We start from the raw sequence: 27,627 nt of genomic DNA on the forward strand, positions 1-27,627 counted from the left end.
GAGCTTTAAGAAAAAAACCGAGGTGTTTCCTTTATATTAAAGGAATTGTTCCTCGAATTCAAGATACTTCTTTTATTTTCGTTCTATTATGGAAAAGCTATGATAATTTTTTTTATAAAGATAAAGTCGAAATTGAAAGGCATTCGTAAGAAAAACAGTAAAAAAACTCAAACACATATACATACTCCACTTCTCTCTCTCTCTCTATATATATATATAAAACACATACACACATATGCACTCACAAATACACACACACACACGTATATATATATATAGAGAGAGAGAGAGAGAGAGAGACACACACACACACACATATATATATATATATATATATATATATATATATATATATATGTATGTGTGTGTATAACATATTTATATATAAGCGCATATACATTTACATCGATATTTGTATGCAAAAACTGGAAAATTTTTAGATTTTAAATGTAAACAAACGACAATGGTTGAATAGAATGAACCACCAAGAATTAGTTGTTTTGTTAAAATAAAGCGATAGTAACTATTGCGAAATGATTACATGGAGTCGAAAAAAGACCACAAAGTTTTCAATAAATAAGGCCACGTCTTGTAAGCATGTAAAATAAATTATGTCTGATGATAATTCGGTTAGTAACCACCGATCCGACAGACCCTTATCTTGTCTTATTTCAAACACAAAGAGATTTTATTTATTTATTTTTCTGGAATATAAAGCAATTTTTGTTTCTTTGAAATTCTTTTAAAAATTATTGCAATGAGTTCATAGTAGTTTTTCTTAGACTTGAAAACTTTATTCAATTTAGGAAAATTAGAAAATATATATATATAAAATAATGACAATAAATGATGATATGCGTGTAAATAAGTAAGCAAATATCGAGATTTCGCCCCATGCCTAGAATTGTCGTTTACAGAACGCGGATTAAATAACAACAATCGTAGTTTCGTATGACACTCATTTCACGGGCTTTTAAACACTGGTTTGTAATTTTACGAGTTAATATTTGAAATTATATAACTGTTTTGTCAAAGAGAAAATTAATAATTTATAACAGACATAAACAAAATATAAATTTACTTTAATTCTAAACTGGTACATAACTGATAAATCGCTTTCGTAGAACCGCCATTTAAAATAATCGTTGTTTGACTGTTGTGAAATTTCTTTGTTTTATCCAACAGCATCCTATTTTATATGATTGAAGAATCGTGTCATTTTTCTCAGTTGTGCATGTTATTAGTCTGAATCTTTGTCTTATCGATATTTTTAAGAATATCTAAGAAAGGGATTCACTATTAATAGGTCGCCGAATAAATATCGTTAGACTTTTATTTGGGCAAGATGGCCTGTGGTGCTACTCTAAAAAGGAGTTTAGAATTTGATCCACTTCATAGTCCTGCACAAAGTACTCCAAAACGTCGAAGATGTATGCCAATGACACTATCTCCATCAACGCCTCCAACTAGACCTCAACAGACTGAACCATCTCCTTTTGATGATGTTTTACCCAAACTAACACAAGGTAAGTTCCCCCATCTTGCATATAACAACAATACAGACACTCATCCATCGTCTACAATTTTAACATACGTCATCTTCTCATTTATTCGTTTATTTCTTTGAATTTTTTTTAAACAGATATTTCAACGGTATGTATATTCTCATATATCTAAACATGCTTAATTCTTTTAATCTAACTTGCAATCTCTCTTTCAACATGTCGGTTTGAAATAAAAATGGGGACTCCTTGTAAAGAGATTTGCTTCCTTTCTCTCGAAAGGAATTCGTTCTTTTTTTTCATTTGTAAATTCGATGTTTTTTTTAAATACTTAACTTTATATACGCTTGTGTGTATACATATGTGCATTTGTTTCTATTTAAAATAACTATTTAAAGGCCGTCCGTTAACGAATCAAAACGTTTGGCCATATTTTATTCTCTAATTAGCAGACATAATGGACAGTTACGGTCGGCTTGAGCACTGCTTCACATTTAAGACACTTCCCCATTGATATTTCTTATCTTATTCTAATATTTCCTTCCTCACTTTATAGGAATACTGGCAGGGATCCTAAGGGAATTGTTTTCTTTCAAATAAAATTTACTTCAAGAAAATGGCTTCTTTAAAATTATAAATCGAATTATAGGATACTTTTCATTTCGTGTGTAAGTATGAATGTATATATATTTATATATAATATATATACACGAAATGTGACCAAGGGTTAAAACTGCCGTCGTGTAAACTTTTAAATAAAATGTGTCTGTACGCGCACACACACACACACATTATATATATATGTATATATAGTGTGTGTGTATGTATATAATAATAATAATGTAAGAAGCGTTTATTTTGCAAAGCCAGAGTTACCAGCATCCAAGTCTCGCATCTTCCCATACGTGCCCTACATATGTGAGTGGATTTTGGGCTTGGATAGTTCTCATCAGTCATCTAACTGGCCAGGCAATCCAACCTTCAGTCTTGGTCATCTTCAATTCGTTATATATATGTATGCATGTGAGAGAGAGAAAATATGACACTAAAATCAGTACGAACCAACTTGAGTGTGATAGATAGATAGATAGACACCCCCTCTCTTTCTCTCTCTCTCTCTCTCTCTCTCTCTCTCTATATATATATATATATATATATATATATATATATTGTATAGGTGGATTAGCAGAATCGTTAGAGCGTCAGATAGGATTCCTTGCTGTATTCATTTCGGCTCTTGGCGTTCTGAGTTCGACTTTAGCTCTCATTGTTTCGGATCGATAAAAGTGGTTCAACTTTGTCGCGCTGATTCGGTTTGAAAATTGTGTTTAGAATAAACGTGCCTGAGGAATATTCCGCCTCTTATATGTTAATTTAACGAGTAGGGATCGAAGAATTGTATGCTCGTCTTAGAGAGTGACAGAGGATTCACTATATATAGTGTCTCTCTTTCTCTCTCTCTCTCTCTTTCTGCGAAACTCTCAGCCCTTGAGCTACTTCGTGACCTTTTCGATTAAATGTGTGTATAATGTATATATATGTGTGTGTGTGTGTGTGTATAAAAGTTTAAGTGCCAGCGATTATAATAAAGATGTGTTTTTGCATGTACAAAGTGTCTTGTATTTTGTTTTATTGAGAAACGTTGCTGATTTATATAGAGAACGGTTCCCAGGTTGTCAAGAACCTCGTTCATCATTACAGGTTTTTAACGTTTAATGTCGTTTTACTGATTTTATCATCGGACATAGATATTCTGGGGCACCGCCTTCTAAACCACTGTCGAGCTGATGACTATATCGCCCCACCACCACTGCCACTAGTACTTGTACGCCATCATTTATTTTATCGCCATCGAAAGATGAGAGGCAAAGTCGACCCGAGTAGGATTTGGACGCAGACTGCAAAGGGACGTAACCAAATGCCACACTGCATCCTTCCCAATGCTCTGCCGATTATCGTTTCCAACAAAGGAAATTAGCTTCGTCAATTTCAAATGCATACGACAGTAATTGTGTGTATGTGTTCGCAGATGTTTTATTTACAGTGCGCTGTTTCCTTACTTCTCTTAGGAGCTGTCATCGGAATGAATATAAATACGAATGTGTGTGTGTATGTATACATGCCTACTATTTAAACCTCATATTGATGAGGAAAAAATTGTTTTACAAGTCTTGTTGGTTACGGATAATATATGTGTATGTATACATACATACACACACACCTAAACGAACATGTGTATTATGTATGTGGATATATTGGGTGTATGTGTGTGTATGCATATATATATATACATATATACATGCATGCCTGTCTACGTATATGTGAGTCTGTAGTATATTTTGTATATGAGTGTATATGTATTTACCTATGCCTGTGTGTGTCCATAGAGCTTGGTTCTCATTTCCTCCTGTTTATTACAGTTCTCCAAGCCATGATGAGAGAGTTGAAGACGGGGTTTTTTGAAGTAACTCCAGCAAGCCAAGATTTATCTCCATACCTAAATCTGTTGAAGAATTAAAAGTTCTATATATGGAAGTAGGGTCCAAAATCAAAAGGCCTAAAATTTTACGTAGCAAAGAAAATGGTTTCAGTTAGAAAAAAAGAATACAGAACTCTTTTGCTATTTAAGAATTGGCCATGCTGTTGGGTTTGTGAAAGTAATAGCAAGAGTTAGGTTAAGGTGAAAAAAGTTCAGGGAATTCTTCTGTTGAAAACAAAAGCTTTGAGAGTGAAGGTTACATTATATAAAGCTTGTGAATGAAATGCAGTAATGCATGTGAGCAAGATGTGGGCACTGAATGTAGGACTTTTGCTATTCCTGGAGAGAAATCAGGTAATCATACTCAACTATGTACTGTCTGCTTGCATGAATGATGGAGTATAGATGAGCTGAGAAAAAAGAAAAAGGTGTAATAGTCATTGTGTGTAGTGTGCGAGAGAGAAGATTGTTGGTTGAGATATTTTATGTGTATAAAGAATGACAGCTGGCTGAACAAATATTGAGAATAAAAATAGATGGAACCTACAGAACAGAAGCAAGTGGTGAAGACTATTTCAAGATGCAGGACCTTGTAAGTCAGACAACAATGACATGCACATGTATTCATATTTGTACAAATGTGTCTGTATATTACACTTGTAAGTATGTGTGTAATATATGTATATTTGTAAAATTAAATAAATGCCAAAGAAACAGGAAATTATACTATAAACTTCATTAGCTTACAGCTGTTTGTGCTATGATATGCAGTGCTAATGAAGTTAATTACATAATTTCTTGTTCCTTTGTCATTTATTTAATATATTACACTCTGTACTTGACTAACGCTTTATTGTGAAGCATATGTATATTGAGTTCCAACATCAGGCTATTAGTATCACTCTAAGTAATGTGTGTGTGTGTGTATGTATATATATATATATATATAGGAAGGGCATCCAGCTGTAGAAACTCTGCCAAATTAGATTGGAGCCTGGTGTTGCCATCCGGTTTCACCAGTCCTCAGTCAAATCGTCCAACCCATGCTAGCATGGAAAGCGGACGTTAAACGATGATGATGATGATGATGATATATATATATATATATATATATATATATATATATCGTTGACATAATTATAACTTTTGAGAGAAGGTGATGACTTTTTTTTTTGGTATTGATTCTTGGAAGTACATATATATAAAGCTATAAATAATACCCTGTAAATATTGGGTTGAAAAAGTCAAAGGCTGCCCTTATATGTGTGTGCATGTATATATATATATATATATATGCATATATATATATATATACACGTATGTATAAGAATGTATATGTATGTCATAATATGCATCATCTGATAGGATCCAATGAATTGGCAGGCCACATTTTGCTCCAGTGTCTCACTTTTAGCATTGTTTCTATGGCTCCAATCATTTTACAGAATTTACTTGGATGCCTCTATTGTGACACTAGCATTAGTAAGGACACAAGACTAAACCTTCAACTAGAAAGAGAAGGAGCTTTATGTGAAGTGTTGAGAGATTAGAGTATGATAATAAAAAAAAATTTTTTTTTTAAGACAGTAGATTGTTGTAGAGGAAATACATGGCAATTCCACATTACAGTGGAGTGAATTGGGAAAGAGAGGCAAAAATGGTGGTGACAAGACAAAAGAAAGCAAATAGAAAAGTTTGGGGACAGAATATGTGAAAGATGTGTAGAAAAGTGTTTGCAAGAATGAAAGGTGGTTTGAAATAGGGGTAAGGATGAATATAATGAATGAACAAGGGTGGAGGAGTGGCTGAATGAAGATGCATATATATATATATATATATATATGTGTGTGTGTTTGTGTATGTATATATATATATATACACACACACACACAAACATTTAACATCTATCTGGCATGGGCTGGACAGTTTGACAAGAACCAATGAGCTGGAGGACTGTTGACTTCCAGTGTCTGTTTTGATGTGGTTTCTATGGTTTTATGCCCTTGCTAATTGCCAACCACTTAAGTCTACTTACTGCTTTTTTTTTTGCACCAGTACTGCTGAGGTTACCAATTAACTTGCAAGTGAAAGGTAAAAAAAAAAAACCCCCAGCTAAGTGAGGTTGTAGTAGAGGATGTTATAGCTTTATGCTAGATATTGAGAGATAAACTATAATAGAGGAACAGGCACTGGTGTCTTGCACTGGAATTGATTCATGAGTACCTCACATCACACATAAGTGGATGGGAGTAGCTGGAAAGAAGATAAAGATGGTGATGTATAAAAGGATGCTGGCATGACTGAGACGTTAAGTTTACATTGTAACAATTAGAACTTAGGTTTGACCACATTGCATGGTCACTTGTGCAGCAGCCTTAAACTAAATTCAGAAACACTGCAACCCTGTAAATCAAAATGGGGATGGTCTTGGTTCGTCAGTGTCTGTGGCTGAAGAATACAAAGTCTTCTGTGTTTGTGTGTGTGCATAAGTAGTAAATCTATAAGTACATATAGATTTACATACATATGCACATGCATATATAAACATAGGTGTGACTGTGTGGTTGCAACCATGTGTTTTGGGTTCAGTACAACTGTGCAGCACCTTAGGCAAATGTCTTTTGTAACCCTGGACTAACCAATGCTTTTGAAATGAATTTGGTAGACATCAGCTCTGAGTCCATCATGTATGTATGTTCCTTCTGTTATTCTCTCCATTACCATCCTTTCACATCTGCTGATTAAGATGGTATAGGTTGGATGGGTCTGCTCACTGAGTTGCGAGTGGGGGCATCTTGCAGCATGATAGTTGTAAATGAGTGATACTGTCGTACAAATGATGTCATTCATTTCCAATCTTCAGTGAAGACAAGAGAAAATATTACCTTTCTTGAAAACAAGGACATCTAGCTGTAGAGAATTTACTTTGGCCTATACAAACATGAAACAGTGGGCATTAAAATTTATGATATGCATTTATATATGTATGTGTGTATAACTACAGCGGTATAGCTGTGTGGTTGAGAAGTCTGCTCCTCAACCACATAGTTTTAGGTTCAGTCCCACTGCATGCCACCTTGGGCAAATGTTTTCCATTACAGCACAGGCTATCCAAAGCCTTATGAATAGATTTGGTTGACAAACTGAAAGAAGCACATTGCATGCATGTATAAGTGTCTCCTTGACTTGACATCATGTGACAGTTGTAAATGAGTGTCACTGCGATACAAGCAGTCATTCATTTGAATATTCTGTGTAAATATGTCTGGCCTTGGGGAAATATTAACTTGTATCACAATTATGTAATTGTACATTTGGTGGTGTTTATCTGAATGAAACAGCTGTTGAATCCAATTAAAGTATGAAATATAAAGGAAATCTTTGCTTTTTGGCTAAATACCTGTGTATCCACACACACGTCCAACCCATACCAGCATGGAAGACACATTAAATGATGTTTTTGTATATCATCAGCAGCATCATTTAATGTCATTTTTTCTATGCTAGCATGGGTTCGGTTGGACTGCTGAGCACCAATGTTTGCTTTAGTATGGTGTATGTGTGTGTGTGTGTGTGGAGGCAGGTCTTGAAAAAATCCTGGCTTTGGCTAAAAGAAAATACAGGAGGATCAGTTAATAATGATTTTATTTAACACATTCCCCTCTCAGATTCACACAAGCCCTGTAAAAGAACTCTGAAGGTTGGGACTCTTAAAACCAGGAACTCTTCAGCACTCCCTCGTATATGTGTGTATTATATATACACATACACCCATGTATATATACTTTTAGGTGTAGTATTTCTAGATGATTAAAAAAATACCCTTCACAATCATGATTGCAGTTTCGTGTGTGTGTGTGTATGATTGCGTCTGTGTTTGTTGCCGACCACTGCTTGACAACCAGTATTGGTGTGTTTACATCCCCATAACTTAGTGGTTTGTCCAATAGTATAAATATTAGGCTTAAAAAATGTCCTGAGGTCAATTTTCAACTAAAACTCTTCAAGACAGTGCACCAGCATGGCTGCAGTCTAATGACTGAAACCGTAAAAGATAAAAAGATACACACATATCAAGCTCACTCTCTCTTCCCTCACATGATGCTTACAACCTTGCCACTGCATCTCTTCACCTCTTTCTGCACTATCAGTCATCACCTAATCTTATTCCTACCCTTGTCCACTGTTCACTTCTACCCAGTCTTTATAGTCATAAATTACTTTTCTCTACCTTCCCTCCAACTTATGCTTACCATCTCTTCACACTTGTCCTTCATTCATTACATTTATCCCCTCACTTATTCCCCATCTCTAACCATACACTCTACCCATCCACATTCTCTATTCTACTGTGTTTGCTCCTATTAACCTTGGGGGGCACTCTGAATCCTTATTCCTCTTTCCAGCTCCATGTTCCTCTCCAGTAAGAAGCCTGTTCTGTTCTAGCTTCTTCTCTCATACTTAAACTCTCATCTCTTTGTATAGAGCTGTCTCCCTCTCTACTGTAGCTCTATTAGTTGAGGGGAATCTTAGTATTACTAGCTGCATGGCAACCTCACTAATGTTGTTGTCATGAACAAAGCATTCAATACACTCTGTAAAGTGGTTGGCATTAGGAAAGACAAAGCATGTCAAAGTTAACATATGAGCATGATGCAGTCCCCAGGTCCATCGAATCTTTTCAAACCATCAAACCCATGCCAATGTTGAAGATAGGCATTAAAAGATGATATACTGTGGATATGCACACACAGATACATGTGTATATATTTACTTGTCCACCATATAGTTTTGGTTCAGTCAGTCCTATTGCATGGCTCTTTGGGCAAGTGTCCTTTTGGATTTGGTCTATGGAAACTAAAAGCTATCACATACATCTGTTGTGTATTTGTTTATGTCTCTCTTGCTTCTCCCAAAATTACATGCTAATTGGGTTGTGTTGTCAGTTCCCATGTCAGTAAATTGTTCACTCACTCCAGTTTTGAGTCCACATTGAACAAGAGAGCCCTTACTTGAAAACAGCTACAGGTTAGCAATAAGTAGGGCACCTGACTGGAAAACAATGTAAAGCATAGTTGTCTAATCCATACAAGCATGCAAAAATGACTCAGGACAATGAAAGGAAAAACAAATGTTTTGCATTCAGTCCAACTGCATGGAACCTTAAGCAAGTATCTTCAGTAGTCAGCCAAAGCTTTGCGAGTAATTTTAGTGGATAGAAATTGAAAGAAGTCCATTATGTGTGTCATTCAACTTGAATCATTCATCTGCCACCTTCTGTGGAAACATGTCTAGCCATTTTGCTGTTCTTCTTAGACTAAAGGGAATATTACTTTGCTTGGAAACAGTTGAGTGTTGGTTTTAGGAAGGGCATTTGACCATAGATAATTTACCTCAATGAATTTTGTTTGACCCAAACATAAGTTGGGAATGATCACACACACACACAAATATGTAAACTTTTGTGTATGTATATCCAGACACACATAAATGTACTGTGAACCCACTAGTCACTTCTCTACATTGCTTCAACAAGCAAGTACTTAGTGTTCACAACCATCCTGTCCTATTTCTTGGTGAGTATAAAGTCCATAAGGGATAATTGCCTTGAGATACTTAAAATATAAAGTTTGTAGACTTTATACTCACCAAGAAATAGGATAGAGGGATGGTTGTGAACACTTGCTTGTTGATGTATATACCACTCAGAGTAGAGTAACGAATAGTGGCTTCACAGTACATTCCAGACAGACCCAGCCAGAAGACAATCTAGTGAAAGTATGAAAATGAAAAAGCTTCCAGCTAGTCATAGATTCAGAGGGGTTTTAGTTTATATTTATCACAGGACAGGGGCAGTGATAGAGTCCTAAAAACAATGAAAACTACTGAAAGTCACTACAAAATAACTTGATCACCATAGATTAAATCTGTACCTGGTACCAGATTCCAGGCAAACAGAAGGTGACTTAGTGGTGGTTAAATACTGTAGATTAATCATAAATGCTATGAGAATGACTGGAAAGACAAAGAGTTGGGTAGATGCTATAGGTCAGGCATATATTGCACAGGGTTAGAGGTTTTGCATGTGTTCTGCAAGCTGAGTATTGGGCATGAGATGTTCCCTATTGCAAAACAGTGTACCAGTGAGAGTTCAGGTGTCATTGCAGAGGATTGTGTACTGAATGATAGTAATTCACTTACCTCACCAACGCTGTGAAGAAAATGGCAGGGAAATGCTACTACAAGAAGTTGTTGAATGAGGCAAATGCATCAGGGTGGGAGGGTCTACAGCAAAGAGACCAAGAAGGCAAAGCAGAAGGACCATAAGGGATAATTACTGAGATGTTTATAATATTTGGCGAAATAGGTTACATGCTAACCACTACATAGCCACTCAAGATGTCATATCCAATGACTGGCATAGTAGAATCATCAACTGCTACAAGGGCAAAAATGAACATGCATTAATTAATTTGATGCATCAGGATAGGAGAGCTACTAAAAGAGTTATGGCACAATTGATTAGCATATGGATTAACCTAGAGTTTTATACCTGGGAAAAGGGATGTTGAAATGGTGGTGGTGATGGATTTTGGCAATTGGATCTGTCCATATCCCATTCCCCTACCATCACTCTTTATTGTCAGAGCCCCCTCTCTGCCATCACTCCCTCTTTCTTCGTGTTTTCCAACTCATGCTATTTTATTATTTAGTCTCTTTACTAATAATCTACTTATCACTTGCTTTTCCATTATTATCTCCCTTACCTTTCACTTGTCTTGGTTGTATCTTCATTTCTGTCAGTCACATTGCCTTGAATGAAAAAAATGTTGCTGGTAACATCTGTAGTGTAGTTGCCATGACAAAATGCACCCAGTACTCTGTTAAGTAGTTGACAGACAGAGGAACAACCTCTTTAGTGTTGGTGCCTTAATAAAATGCACCCAGAACACTTCATAAATTGGTTGGCATTAGTAACTGCATCTAACCAAACATGGAAGATATACGTACAATGTCACTTACCCATCTAGGAAGATTGTAAGTCCAAATAAAAATCAGCTTGGACTCTGTATGTGTTCATATACTTGCACACACATACTTGAGTGTACAGCATCATTTTATTTTAACCCTTTCATTACACTATTCCTAATGAAATATATTGTTTTCATTTCAGTAATAATGAATTTAGTGAAATAACTTTGTCGTTATTAAATGACCAAGTATTAGAAATATAAATTGACATGAACTTTGGATGGAAGGTTTTAACTACATTACTTTAAAAGAGGAAGTATGTATTGTAGAACCAAGGGCATCACCAAAATGTTTACTCATTTGATACCAGCCTATCTGAAACTTTACTATTCTATGATGCAAACTTCTTGTGTTAAAGTGATCTAATTCAAACTTTTCATTAAAATTACATGCTAATTTAAGCTCCAAATATCTGCTTAATAATGATAAAGTTACTTCACTAAATTCTCGTATTTTTAAAATTGATTAAAACAAAGGCTGTGTATTTCAATAAATATGGTAACGCACACGTCTGTGGGTGGATGGATGGATGTGTTGCACACTAGTTGGAACACTTCACTTTCAAAGTTGGGGACAAACTTTCAGTGACTTACAGGAGCCATCTTGGGAAATAAGATGTACTTTGATAACAGTTTCTGGAAGTTTATTCTAAACTCCGATAGTTTAGTATATAAGGTTTCTGTCTTAATGTGTCTCAGCATCAGCTGTTCAGAGGGCTAGTGCAGGTATGATTCTACTAGCATTATTGATGGTGCGCTTTTTACTTTTAGCAGCTGTTCTATCAACTGTAGTGAGCTGATTGAATATGCTATATGAAGTAATTACCCAATATTGGCACACAACAGAATGCTTCAGATTTGTGCTTTGTAATATTGGCTCTTCCTTCCTTGAACAGCTTGTCTTCTTTGTGGTACTCCAAGCTTAGATATAACACTGTTACATGTTGTTGGCACTCCGTCGCTTATGACGTCGAGGGTTCCAGTTGATCCGATCAAGGGAACAGCCTGCTCGTGAAATTAACGTGTAAGTGGCTGAGCACTCCACAGACATGTGCACCCTTAACGTAGTTCTCGGGAATATTCAGCATGACACAGTGTGACAAGGCTGGCCCTTTGAAATACAGGTACAAGAGAAACAGGAAGAAAGAGTGAGAGAAAGTTGTGGTGAAAGAGTACAGCAGGGTTCGCCACCATCCCTTGCCGAAGCATCGTGGAGCTTTAGGTGTTTTCGCTCAATAAACACTCACAACACCCGGTCTGGGAATCGAAACCGCAATCCTATGACTGCGAGTCCGCTGCCCTAACCACTGGGCCATTGCGCCTCCACACACTGTTACATATAGTGGATATATATCCACACCAACTGTGATTCCACTCAGCATCTCAAGTTGCTTTTTCATAGGAAGCCTGCATTCCTAAAGTGTAATGCAAAGTTTGATGGATCTCTTCCTTGCTAGAACCATTGCTTTATATTTTGAAGGCTCTAAAAATGCTTTCTGTTTGCTACTGCACTGTTTTCTTTTGCAGGTCTTTGTGTTATAAATAATATACAGTTGTCAGCAAAAGAGTACATTGCATTTTTACAGGTATTGACCAGGTTATCTACGAAAACTGGGAACAAAATTGTCATAAATATTGAGCCTTGTGAGACCTGCATTGATGAGTAATGGGTGACCTTCAATAAATCTCCTGATAAAATAGTTTTGAAACCATTTGATCAGTTTTCCATATTCCTTTGGATTTTAGTTTGATGGAGAAACTGTTATTGTTAAACTCTGTTAAAAGCTCCTTTGGCACACAGTACTGTGACATATATACTTCCCAACTTATCTCAAAGTAGTTTCACTAGATTATGTAATAGATTAATATTTTGATGAATCACCTCAGTACTTCCTCTTACATATAGGAATCACAGGGGCGATGTTTCATTGTTTTGGAAATATACTACATCATCATCATTTAACGTCCGCTTTCCATGCTAGCATGGGTTGGACGGTTTGACTGAGGACTGGTGAACCAGATGGCTACACCAGGCTCCAATCTGATTTGGCAGAGTTTCTACAGCTGGATGCCCTTCCTAACGCCAACCACTCTGAGAGTGTAGTGGGTGCTTTTACGTGCCACCGGCACGAGAGCCAGTCAGGAGGTACTGGCAACGGCCACGCTCGAAATGGTGTATTTTACGTGCCACCTGCACAGGAGCCAGTCCAGCGGTACTGGCAACAAACTCGCTTGAATGTCTTTTCACGTGCCACTGGTACAAGTGCCAGGAAGGCAACGTTGGTAACGATCACGCTCAAATGGGAAGCAAAGGTGAAATAGATAATTTAGGAGCTTGGCTAGTTTCATACAGCATCCTTCTCAGACTCTTAACTGCAATAAAATAAGTACCAGTGGTTTTTGAGTTCTTATGTTAGCTTGATATGTTTTGTAATGACAATCGTGCTTTGTAGCATTGTGTGTAAAGGTTGTCTAGTCAGTGGTGATTTGTCATCAACATTTGGGACATTTTCTGTTAAAACTTAGCAGCAGACAAGATATGAGTTTTGCCATTTTGAGCACAGTTGTATGTGTGTGTGTGTGGGGGGGTGTAACACACAAGTTACACCCCCCCAGAAAAGGGTGTGAAAAACCATTTGCAGCTTATCTTAGTTTAAAATGTGCACACACACATACACCAGCATGTTGATGATGTCAAATATGAAAACAAACCTTTCTTGAGAACTTGGCTGCACTACAAAACTGATGTGTCTGTGATGATATACATGTCATATCATTCATATCCTATCTAAACTTTTCACCTGTTTATGCATAGATTTGTTGGCAGAAGTGCTGAATTTGTATTTCTAATAGAACAAGGTGACAAAAGATAAAGTTGAGAGGCTGGTTTTAAGTTGCCTGGTATGTTGAAGAGGTATAAATGGTAGCATCCAGAGGGAGATGTGGTGTTTTTTTATGCTAGAAAAATTGGTGAAGGACTGATGGAATCAAAAAGGAAGTACACAAGATTCCTAAAACGTAGTAAACTATTTCTGTATATTAAAAATTGGTGATATATATATTTGTGCACATAAATAGGCTTGTTATCATTGACATGGCTCTTAGAACATTACAGCTGTCTATTGATATGGTTCTGCATTATATCTGTAAGCCAGTAGCAATGATTAACTCATGGAACCATTGTGTGAAGATTACATGTATTTTAAACTAAGTTCATGAAAATCAATTTGTAAAGGCTAATCGAGACTAACGCAGAATTTGTGTGTGTGTGTGTATATATGTATATATATATATATATATATATATATTGATAATACTAAAACTCTAGGGATGTTTGTGTGTAACTGAAATATCTCAGAAATTGCATATTTTATCTTAATTTTTTTTACATATTTATTTTCATACTTACCTTTGGCAGTGCAGTACAAATTTTTGTGACATTTGGACCTCTATTTTAACAATTAAACACAATTTTTGTTATTTCTTGATGAAAAAAAAAATACATGGCTTCCATGACTTATACACACACATATAATGAATCTCATGGCATGTCAATCAACACAAACACATGTCCTTTATCTGTAGCATATACACACACATAGTCTCTCTAAGAAAAAAAATAAATAACCGTTGACTTTTTGACATACACGATATTTTAATCATTTAAAAATATATCAACTGAATGTGATTTCATCATCTGGAGTTTATTAATTTCCGTAAAATTTTTTTATTTATTTACTTTTTTTCTAAAGTGAAAGATGTATGTACATGTATATGAGATGGATGTGTGTCATCATCATCATCATCATCGTTTAACGTCCGCTTTCCATGCTAGCATGGGTTGGACGATTTGACTGAGGACTGGTGAAACCGGATGGCAACACCAGGCTCCAGTCTGATTTGGCAGAGTTTCTACAGCTGGATGCCCTTCCTAACGCCAACCACTCAGAGAGTGTGAAAGAGAAAGAGAGAGCGAGTGAAAGGGTGTGTTTTCATGTATACATACATACATCAATACATATAAGAGACAGAGTGAGTGAGTGAATGTGTGTGTGTGTTCTCAGGTATGTGTAAGTAGTACTCTCTCTCACGCATATGTTCATTTCATATACATGTTCATACATCTTTCACTTTCTCCTCCCTTTTTCGCTTTAGGTGATTTTCAGGATAAAAATTGTTAAAAAAAGGTTCTCATGTAAATTGATTACTATTGTTTGGATAGTTCCAATTAAGTCCAAAAGTTAGGTTTTATATATATATATATATATATATATATATATATATATATATATATATATATATATGCATAAGTACTGTGAATTTTCATTCTACAAAATGGCAGACAATTCCATGAATATTTTACTGGGCAAAGTGTGTGGGTGGGTGTATATATATACTCTTGCCATGTGTACCAAACAGATATGAAGAGTTCTGTAATAGCTGGCTGCAAAGGAAAATCCTGCATGTATTGTTAGTCAATCAACAAGCAATTTAAAAGCACTAGCTGGCCTATTTGTTCCAAGCATAAAACAAAAACACAAAGTTTAAGGGAGTACATATGAGTATATATATAGTGTATCTCTCTCTCTCTCCCTCCCTCTCTCACACACACAGACTAACTTGTGTGCAGACATGTACACATTCATCTATTCTGTATCAGTATTGATAATGGGTGCATCAAAATTATATGACAGTGATGTGCCTTTCTGTCTGTGTTTGTCTCCCATCACCACTTGCCCCAGTGTTGGTGTGCTTTTCCCCCCGTAACTTAGCAGTTCAGCAAAAGTGACTGATAAAATAAATACCAGGTTTAACAAAAAATTAAGTATTGGGGTTAATTTATTCAACTAATTAAGTTGAAGTCATTGGCCCAACATGGCTTCTATTTAATGACTGAAAAAAGTAAAAGAAAAAGATGATATAATATATATATATATATATATATATATATATATATATATATATATATATATATATATATATATATATAAAACAAATTAAAAAGGATGGCTTATTAGCAATTAGAACCTAAAGGCAAAATTAATAGAAGTCACAAGAGTGACAGAGGGTATTGACTAGCACTACTTTTGCTAAAGATAAAGAGTTAAACTAACTCAGCCACAAATGCACTATCTTAAGTGACTGGCAAAGGGAGATAAGTCCCTAGCGCACATATCCAGATCATGGTTTCAGATTTTGATGTAGATCATTAAGATGTAGACAATCTTAATAGTCTACATTAAAATCTGAAATTACAATCTGGTAGTTGGCTGGGGACTTACCTCCCTTTGTCAGTCACTTAAGACTGCATTTTAACTCTTGTCTTTAGCAAAACAGGTGCTAGTCACTTTTTTGGTGGCCTCTCTTAATATGTGTGTGTCATCATCATCGTTTAACATCTACTTTCCATGCTGGCATGGGTTGGACAGTTTGACTGAGGACTGGCAAGCCAGGAGGCTGCACTAGGCTCCGATCTAATTTGGCAAGGTTTCTATAGTTGTATGCCCTACCACTCCGCGAGTATAGTGGGTGTCTTTTACATGTCACTGGCACAGGAGCCAGTCAGGCAGCACTGGCATCGACCACGCTCATGTGCTTTTTACGTGACACTGGTATGGGAGACAATCCGGTGGCACTGACATAAACCACACTTGGATGGTGCTTTTTATGTGCCAGTCAGGTGGTGCTGGCATCGGCCACGACAACAATTTCACTTGACTCAACAGGTCTTCTCAAGCCTAGCATATTGCCCGACGATTGAAGGGTACTCTTAAATGGGCTGGTTATGCAACACTAGCATAAGCCATGGCTACAATCTCACTTGGCTTGCCAGGTCTTTCCAAGCACAGCATGTTTCCAAAGGTCTTGATCGCTTGTCATTGCCTCTGTGAGGCCCAATGTTCAATGGTCATGCTTCACCACCCCATTCCAGGTCTTCCTGGGTCTATCTCTTCCACAGGCTCCCTCCACTGTTAGGGTGTGTGTGTATATATGTCTATTTGTGTATGTATATATATATATATATATATATATATACACACACTAGCAGTAAAACCCGTCGTTGATCGGGTAATTACTTTTACTGTTTATCTGGAGCCACATTGAATGTATTATATGTATAATTTACTCCTCCTATATGTTTGTATTTTTAGAAGAGAAAACTATGTAATAATTGAAGTAGAAGAAAGATCAATATCATTCTTTGTTGGCTATCTGCAAGTCTGTTTGAAGTTTCTTGTGTTGTTTCTTGCATACAATCTGATGCTTTTCAAAGACAATCAGCTGCAAGTCATGCATGTCTTTTGTCTTCGTTGATGTTCGGTTGCAGATGCATGTCAAGCTTTCTTTCTCTGTCAGTGGATCTGCAAGTGATGCACATGCCTCACCTTCGTTTTCTGATGCATTTCATGCGTTTGTTTGGTGTTCATTTTGTGACGATCTTTTTTTTATGAGACATTTTTTTTAATAATAAATATCAGTAAGAGTGAAATGAAATTCAGATGCTATGTTACAGTAATGCAAGGAAAATAGATATATCATATAGAAGAATAGTTTAAGGGAATGAGAAATGTTTTTGATAAGGAATATCAGTAAGTTGTATTGAAATGAAAGTACAAATGATGTGGGAATATCAGTAAGTTGTATTGAAATGAAAGTACAAATGATGTGGGAATATCAGTAAGTAATAGTGAAATGAATATACAAATGCTGGAGAGTGTCAGTGTTTTTGCTGAAATTCCGACGCTATATTACAGGAATGCAGGGCAAGGCGTTATGTGGTTGTCTTTTTGTTGGTGTGTTGATTTTCGTTTCGCTGTGAATTTGTGACTGTGTGTGTATGGCTTCACTGTCAGATTGTCTCTACTTATGTCAAAGAAATTTGTATATTTATATCTGAACGGAGAATTTAGAAATATAGGTATATCTGAAACATGAATGAATATGCGTGTGTGTGTTCTTTTAGAGAAAGAGAGAGACAGACAGATATTAAAAAAATGGTGGTGCTATTTCTTCAGAGTTCTGCTCTACTGGTGGAAGTGGACAAAACACCCACACTTGTAAATGAGATGGTGTCCCAATTATGTTTTGTGAGACAGACAGAATCTCTCTTTTATATATATAGGTATGTGTATGTATGTATATATGTGTGTATATGTAATGGCATCCAGCTGTAGAAACTCTGCCAAATTAGATTGGAGCCTGGTGTAGCCATCTGGTTTCACCAGTCCTCAGTCAAATCGTCCAACCCATGCTAGCATGGAAAGCAGACGTTAAACGACGATGATGATGTATCTATATATATGTGCTTATATGTATGTATGTGTGTGTGTATATATATATATATATATATATATGTGTGTATATGTATATATTTATATGTGTATATGTATATATTTATATGTGTATATGTATATATTTATATGTGTATATGTATATATTTATATGTGTATATGTATATATTTATATGTGTATATGTATATATTTATATGTGTATATGTATATATTTATATGTGTATATGTATATATTTATATGTGTATATGTATATATTTATATGTGTATATGTATATGTATATATTTATATGTATATATATGTGTATATATTTATATGTATATATATGTGTATATATTTATATGTATATGTGTGTGTATGTATATATACAGTTGTTGGACAGAATAATGAAAACACCTTAAAATTTTAAACAAATTTATTTTAATATGGAGTAGGACCATTTTTGGCAGTAATTACAGTATGGACTTGTACAAAGTTTGAATTGTTTCCAAAGGAATTTTTGTCCATTCTTCAGCTAAAACTCTCCAGTTCTTGTAGTGATGATGGTGGAGGATATCGACTCCTTACTTGTTTTTCTAAAATGCACCAGAAATGTTCAATAATATTGAGATCTGAGGACTGTGGTGGCCAGATAAGATGTTTAACTTATGCCATTCAGTAACAACTTTAGCTGTGTGAATTGGTGCATTATCACCCTGAAAGATTGTGTTTCCCTCTGGAAACAGTTCCACAACCATAGGGTGAATTTGATCAGATAAAATGCTTAAATAGTCTTGACTATTAATTCTGCCACGAAGGGAAACCATTGGGCCAGTGGATTTCCAAGATATAGCTCTCAGATCATCACAGATCCTCCTCTGTGTTTAACAGTTGGAAGAAGGCAGTCTGTGTCAAATGTTTCTTTTGGTTGTCTCCACATGTACACTTAGCTGGTGGTCGGAAATAGGGTAAAGGATGTCTCATCCGAATAAATAACATTCTTCCACTGCCCTAGGGACCAATTCTGTAAGTTTTTACTCCACTCTAAAAGCTTTGCAGCATTTGTTTTTGAATATAGTAGTTTTCTGATTGCAGCCCTTTCATGAAATCCAGCTTTGTGCAGCTCCCGGCAAACAGTTATTTTTTGGATACTGGGTTCTTGAGGTGGTCATTAAGCTCTGCTGTAATTTTGGGAGCTGTACTTTTGTGATCTTTTCTATAAGAGTCTGACGGTCCCAATCTGGAAGTTTTGGTTTTCTTACTGAGTTTTGTTTCAACGATGAGGTTTTTCCCTCTTTCTCAAAGCCTGTCATTCCTTTCGAGACAGTACTCCTTGATATACCAAACATTTCGGCTGTTCTCGTTAGGCTGGCGCCAGCCATACAAGCACCAACAATTTGACCTCTTTGAAAGTCCGATATAGATCTGTCATTTTAATTAATTTTAATTACCTTTTTCTGATGATAGCTGAAAAGAAACAGCAAGTTTAGCAAAACATATTAAACAACACTAATAATGAATAAAAAAAAAAAAATAAAATAAACAAGCTTTTGACAGTTTTATAGATATTTCAAAATTATGATGCTAGGTATTTCCATTATTTTGTCCAACCCCTGTATGTGTGTATATATTTATATATGTGTGTATGTATATGTGTGTGTTTATATGCATGTATATTTTTGTGTATATATGTATATATGTGTGTGTGTGTATATATGTATATGTATGTATATACCCCAGAAAGAAAGGCCAGCACACTGACATACAAGATTCTCTGGGACAGAAAAAATCCTTATGAGATGCAGGTCAAAGGTCTCAAAGTGGATAAATAGGCAACTGAAGGATGATAGCGAGACGTCTATCTTAATACGCATACTTATAGAAATCAGAAACAGGATCAAATTCTCACATGAAAAGGACTATAAATTTGCAAAGGAAACAGCTACAATACAATATAAAATAGCACTATTATTCCAAAGGAATGACTCGCTGACAACAGACCCTGAAGAGTAAGTGAGATACTCAGTGAACAATTTAAAAGTGTCTTCGCTTCCCCTTGGACACATGCAAATAAAAAAAATCCAGCTGAATTCTTTAATATAGGCAAGTGGTAGGTGAGAGCTGTACAAGCTATGTACAGGGATGCTACCAGTAAGGTGAAGGTTGGCAATGAGTACAGCAAAGAATTCAGGGTACAAGTAGGGTTTCACCAAGGATTGGTGTTCAGCCTCCTCTTGTTCATCATCATCCTCCAGGCAATAGCAGAGGAATGTAAGATAGGCTGCCCCTGGGAGCTCTGCTATGCTGAAAACCTTGCTCTTATAGCTGAGTCACTACTAGAACTAGAGAAGTTCCTTGTATGGAAGCAAGGTGTAGAATCGAAGGGCCTTAGAGTTAACAGCAAAAACCATAGTATTACTAAGTAGGAAGTCAGACAAATCACAAATCCCTTCAGGTAGATGGCCCTGCTCAATCTGTAGAAAAGGTTTGGGTAGAAACTCCATAAGATGCACCCGTTGTAAGCTTTGGACATAAAAGGCGCAACAATATCAGAGGAAGGTTAACAAGGAAACTAGCTTTTGTATGTGAAAGATGCACAGGTACAATAAACGCTGAAAATATGCAGAAAATGGACTCATCAACTACCAGGGAAGCAAGCTAGAGGCAGTAGATAGCTTCCATTATCTAGGTGACCAAGTTAGTAGTGGAAGTGGATGCTCTGAGAGCGTAGTTGTGAGAATAAGATTAGGCTTGGCAAAGTTCAGAGAGCTCTTGCCTCTACTGGCAACAAAGGGCCTCTCTCTCAGAGTGAAAGGCAGATTGTATGATGCCTGTGTGCAAACAGCCATGCCACAAGACAGTGAAACATGGACTGTGACAGCCGAGGACGTGTAGGCTTGAAAGAAATGAAGCCAGTATGTTTTGTTGGATGTGCAATGTCAGTGTGCATGTTCAACAGTGTAAGCTTCTTGAGAGAAAAGTTAGGCATAAGAGGCATCAGATGTGGTGTGCAAGAGAGACGACTGCGCTGGTATGGCTGTGTGATGCATATGGACAAGGACAGCTGTGTAAAGAAGTGCCAATCTGTAACTGGAGGGAACCTCTGGTAGAGGTAGACCCAGGAAGACATGGGAAGAAGTGGTGAAGCATGATCTTCGAACTTTGACCCTCACAGAGGCAATGACTAGTGACTGAGACCTTTGGCGATATGCTGTGCTTGAGAAGACCCGTCAAGCCAAGTGAAATTGTAGTCATGGCTGATGTTGGTGTCTTGTAACTGGCACCCATGTGGGTGGCATGTAAAGAGCTCCGTTTGAGCATTGGGTCTCAAGGAGGTAAAGTGGCTTAGTTCCTTTCGAGCATTGGGCCTCATGGAGGCAATGACCGAGACCTTTGGCATTATGTCATGCTTGAGAAGACCCATCAAGGTGAGCAAAATCACAGTCATGGCAAATGGCACCCTTGCCAGTGGTACGTAAAAGCACCCATTACATTCTTGGATTGGTTGGCATTAGGAAGGGCATCTGGCCGTAAAAAACCATGCCAAATCATATTGGAGTCTGGTGCAGCCTTCCAGCTTACCAGCCCTGATCAAACCATCTAAACCATGCCAGCATGGGCAATGGATATTAAATGATGATGATGTGTGTATGTGTGAATACTGTTGGTTGTAAATTGGTTAGAATAATTGCGTACAAAGTAATGTAATTATTGAATAGTTGAATGCAAATTATGTGGTGTATTGTATTACATAAAATTATTAATAAAAACTAGTTTGAGTAAATTTGTAGCGGTGTGTGCTGTTAAAGTTTGCTAATATGAAAAAATACCTTGGAAGTGAAAATCGCTGTAGAAAAGCCTGGCCTAAAATTTCAGAACCCATATTTTTCTACAGTATAGAAATGTATTCATATTTACAAACTTATCTAATACACTGTCTTAGCCAATTATGAAATATTTGGTTAAGCATTCAAAATTACACTCAAATGTAAATCTTGGAGGTCTTCTTATCTTTTCTTTCTTTCTTTTTTCTTTTTGTTTGTGTTAACGTTTGAAATTGGAACAGTAATCAGGTAGTTTGATACTGTTTTCCTCTCTCCTTTGGTCAATTTATGTAACAGATTAAATAGAGAATGTGCAATTTCCTTTTCAGAACAAATAGCAGCTAACATCAGTCTGGAGATCAAGAGATTGCAGCGTAGACGTCAATTACACTATCAACGAACTAACAGTCCCCCTCCGCAAGAAGTTGGCACTTCGCAGTCGTGTTCATCATCTCTATCTCAAAATACATTCTCACCTAGCAAGAAAGATACACCTTTGTTCACTTTCAAACAGGTTACTATGATATGTGAAAGAATGCTCAAAGACAGAGAGTCTCAGGTCAGAGAGGAATACAACAGTGTACTTTCAAACAAATTAGCAGGTGAGACTAACAATGAAGGATTTTACTCATTCTTTGTTGGTTTACTTATCTTTCTCCTTTACATTTTTTCTGACTTTTACATTGCTATCATAAAGTTTTTTTTTTACTTTATTTTCTTAGCTAGAATTCAAATTTTTCACTTCTTGTATATCTTAGTACATTATAAATTTGAGACTCAAAAGCATTTTATCAGTACATGTAATGTTCATTTCTGGTACTGTGGTATGCAGCTTCATGATATAAAATTATTGGCATTAACCTAGATATCCAACATCTTGATTTTGTTTTGCTTATGTATTTGTTTCATTGCCGAGTTATAAATATATCTTGAGTAATCAACAACTCTTACTTGCAATGTCTTCATATTCTGGCATGTTGAGAGAGAAAAATTTGTTTTTAACTCTATGAAGACAATTTAAGAAACTTTTGGAGCAGGAATATGACATTAAGTGTCCAAAGATCCAGTCTTTAATAACACAACAGTGCTAATAGCATAATGCTCTGTAAGTTCCTAAATCAGGCCAGGTCTCTGCAGAGTTAATCTTGAATGCTAGCTTATATGTTTGTCACATCCCCTCAATTCCTTGATGGAGTTCTGCCATGACAGACAGTGTCATCATTTAACGTCTGCTTTCCATGCTGATATGGGTTGGACGGTTTGACAGGAGCTGGCTAGGTAGAAGACTGCACCAAGCTTCAGTGTCTGGTTTTTATGGCTGGATGCTTTTCCTAACACCAGCCAACTGTGATTTTGGCATTTTTATATCCATCCCTCTCTATGTCTGATCACAGTTGATTTCTTTTAGAAAGAAAGAGCTGAAATGACACCAGTACAGGACTGGCACTTTATCAATCCTGAAAGGGTGGAACATAGAATTGACCATGGCAGAAGTTGAATTCAGAGTCCAGAGAGCAAGAAGGATTATCACAGAGTAATCTGTTTGATGTCATACAGCTCTTTCAGTTGGTCTCTCTCTCTCTCTTTAAATATATATATTATATATATATATATATATATTAATTGGTACTTTATTCAGCTGTCCTCATCCAAATGCATCACATATCCATACCAATGCAGTCTTTTTGTTTTTGCACACTACATCTAATTCCTCCTATGCTCAATTTTTCTCTTGGCACTTTTTGTAGTTGTTGTTCATGCACACTCAGATTTCACATCCTGTGATAAATGCTCAAATTATTTCATTCAGTCTTCTCAACTCGTCTGCATTCAAGGTCCATGTCTCACTACCATGCAGTATTGCAATCTACCTTTCTGTCTGAGAGAGATCATTGTTGCCAGTAGCAGTTTCCTGACCTTTCCCCAACCTGTTCATACCCTGGTTGCTATACTTTTAGAACAACTACATAACCTTATAATATCTAGGTAACAACAGCTATCAACTACTACTAGTGAGCCATCTAGGCATTTAAGAGAATCTATATCTGGTATATTCAGTGTACTGCCCCAGTGCATCTATTACCTACATTCTCTTAGTCTGTCTGTGATTTCATTACACCTATTTGTGTGCAGTGAGTCAATGTATGGAGTTTATACACACTCATTTTCTGCATATAAGCAAGGCCATTTTTACTTGAAGACAACAGGTTCTATATTTAGCTTCCGTGCCTGTTATTTTCTCAGTGCAGGAATGAATGTCTTACAGCCAGAATCTTTAAAGGATAAAGATGTCCTCTTTGGTAGAAACTACACATCCAATGGCAAATCAAAATGATATAATGGATTGATACTGTTCTGAAGGTGAAATCCTCTTGACAGCTAGTTGAACTAAAACCATGTAAAATAAATGTTGGGAGCAGATTTGAGCTTGTGATCCATGTCAAGGGAATTCAATACCTTGTCTACATGGTGATCCCATCTTTAAATTATTAACATAAGGTTGTGCAAATTTTAAACTTCTTTAATGAAAGTCCTGCATGTCTCAAGTATTCATCTTATTGGCCTTTCAGTCTGAATATTATGACAATAAAACTAATCACTTGCAGAGTTTTAAAAACATGTTAAAATTGTTGATGGCAAAGTTGATATTTTCTATTTACAGAGCAGTATGAAGCTTTCTTGAAGTTCAATCTTGACATGATACACAAAAGCTTTGGTGATTCGCCCTTTTCTTGTAAGTTTAGTTTTTCATGTCTGTTTATGTTACCTGCAATTATTTTTCTATGTAACTTGTATAAGGAAGTTCTTTACTTTTTTGTTTTTTTTCTCTCATTAGATATTTCATAAGAACGCCAATTGATCCTATGGATTTTTGACCAAGTTATTTTCTGTGAATAGTCATCTGTTGATTCCAGCATATTCCTGATGTTCATAGCTACTACAACAAAGCAACAACTTATTCAACAGTTATTACTTATTTTCTATGGATTTCCTTTCAAACATTGGATACAAATCCATTTTTGGACTAAATACAATAATTCAACTGATCAGAATACATTCCTTCCCATGGATGTACAAGCTATCGCCTTTTTATCTGGATTATGAATCCTCCTGCTTAACAAATGGTGCAACAAACCTTGGATTTTCTGAAGACTTTTCTGTACATATCAACTTGTGACTTAGTTACTTCATTCAACATACTGTAGACTTTATATTTTAGTTGCTCACTTGAAATTATCTGCCATGTAAATAAAGAAAGGTATAAATAAAACTTTAATTTGGTTTATCTCTTAAGTCAAATACACTCTTATTTCCTTAGAAGCCAGGGTTAACTTTTTGATTTAGTGTTAAGCTCATAGATATTTTGAACAGTTTAAATAATCAAGTTGAGGGTGGCATTTGGTGTAATTGGGTTTGGTTAGTGATTTTTTTTTTTATATTGAATAATTTAAAGATTAATCTTGGTTGTGATTCTCTATGGTAATTATGAAAGGATTCAATTTTTTTCTCCCCTATATAGTTGTGTAACTAGGTCCAGTTAATCAAATTCTTTGTTTTTAGACTATGGCTTCCTTTTCTATCTAAAGCTAACAGATTAAAATAGTGTTAATTAACTGTGAACAGACTAAGTATTGGCTAGTGCTCCTGTTTTTCTAATTGTAACTCTTGATTATTAGTTGAAGTAATGTTGATATCAGTATAGGGGGTATGGCAGGAAAGCAGTGATTCAAGGTTCAGATGAGAAAGTTGTAATAGTCTTGTTTTGTCTTAGAATACTCAAGTTATAGATACAAACATCCAGCCTCCTAAGAATTAGCTTTTAATATTAACCTTTTGTGTCTTCATCTGTTGACTTTATAGTCTTGCTGTGGATTGAAACTCGGGGAATAGGGCCATTTCCACCTTTTACATTCACCACCAAATGCCATCAGTCATTGTTCATTAGCAATCAGTGTACTGTGATATTATTGATCACTGGTCTGTTTATTCCAAAGCATTACAATTTGTAATTGACATAATTACAAGTTTTTAAGGTTAGTGATCCCTCAAAAGAAAACCAAAAACACTCTTTAAATGTGCGGTAACCATGTATTTATGGTGTAATGCAGCCCCTTATATTGTGTATTTGAGTGTGTATATATATACATACACCAAGGAATATTAATTCCTATTATCTTTCCATTAAACTATTTAAGCAACTCTTAAAGAGTTGTCAGCTTTGACTATCTCAGGAAATGTTTCTGTATACTTCAAATGCTAAGTTGTCTTGTAGGTTGAAAGATGAATTTGTCCATTGCTGTGTGGGTCGTGTCAAGTGTTTCTTGCAAATTTTTATATTTTAGTAACTCTTAAGATGGTAACATAGTATCAAAAACAATATCTCAAGAGAACTTTGTCAGAAATGGCTTTAAGTTGTCCAACTTGCCAATATTTACTGCTGATATTGTCTTTTAACCAGTCAGGTAATAATATTGAATTCAACCAAGCAAATACTGTTGAAAAGATAAGCCTAGACTTTAACTTTTCAATTATGCATTTATTTGTAATTTCTTTTTTTCCTCAACTACTTTGGTATATCTGACCGGGCTCAGCAACAATTGCTGCTGAAATCATTTGTCTATTCAACTAAGAGAAAACCAGAAAATATAGCCAGGCTACAAGCCTGGTCATCTGAAGTAATGCTAGGAATCAAATCCTTTATACTATTTGTCTCTTGTTGGCCAAAATATGCTCTCACTAATTTACTATTGTGTGTACTTGGAACACATCTGCAGACAGAATATTTTCGGCTTGGATTTTAAGAGAGAGAAAATAAAGTCGTTATTATATAATTTTAATAAACTTTCAATCTTATCTTTTCTTTTTTTGCTTTGCTTTTTGTTATTGAATAGAATGTTTAATGCAAAAATATGCCCCTCTACAAGTTGAACATTCCCTAAATGGTTATTACAACTGTTTTAGATTCCCAAAATGTAAAATAAATCTACTGACCAGTGAAAACAACAAAATTGCACCAAAATCTTAATAGGCAACCAGGCAGTCTGAAGTGGATGTTAATACTATTGCAATATGTATTTGCAGAATACAAAAATCTATGCATCTCATTCGCAAAACAAATTTTATGTAAATTTCAAATTACAACCTTACTTATTAAAAACAGTTCACATACACACTAACTATCAAATCAATTTCCTCAATGATTTATTAGGATGTAGTCCTTGATAAGAGTAGAACATCTCTGAAATAGGACTAACCTGGAATTAAAGAATAAATTTACCTCAACTACAAACTTCTCGATCCTTTCTCTTCAGAACTGGAACTATTTACATTTTATCTAGACAAAGGCTTGCAAAATTTCAAGCTGAATATGAACCACAATAACCGACAGGTTATGGACACTGTCCCTCTTTCTTAATGAAAATATCTCAAGAGTATTTCGTAATTAGTATTAGTGTGATCTTACCTGAAGTGGAAGTAATCTACACTTGCCAGCTGAAAGGAACATTAACAATTCAGGAG

The 27,627-nt window shown here is 35.8% G+C and overlaps 1 protein-coding gene across 1 annotated transcript; it reads left to right on the forward strand.

Moving 5' to 3' along the window:
• The first annotated feature begins 1,124 nt into the window (after positions 1 to 1,124).
• LOC106869878 (akirin-2) lies at positions 1,125 to 26,961 on the forward strand. The gene is made up of 4 exons (XM_014915804.3): positions 1,125 to 1,526; positions 22,437 to 22,709; positions 24,770 to 24,841; positions 24,944 to 26,961. Exons 1-4 carry the CDS (start codon positions 1,346 to 1,348, stop codon positions 24,952 to 24,954), a joined length of 537 nt encoding a protein of 178 aa, XP_014771290.1. The 5' UTR covers positions 1,125 to 1,345; the 3' UTR covers positions 24,955 to 26,961.
• The last annotated feature ends 666 nt before the right edge of the window (positions 26,962 to 27,627 follow it).

The sequence above is a fragment of the Octopus bimaculoides genome, chromosome 2 (assembly GCF_046866305.1).
Source record: "Octopus bimaculoides isolate indiv1 chromosome 2, ASM4686630v1, whole genome shotgun sequence".
NCBI lineage: Eukaryota > Metazoa > Mollusca > Cephalopoda > Octopoda > Octopodidae > Octopus > Octopus bimaculoides.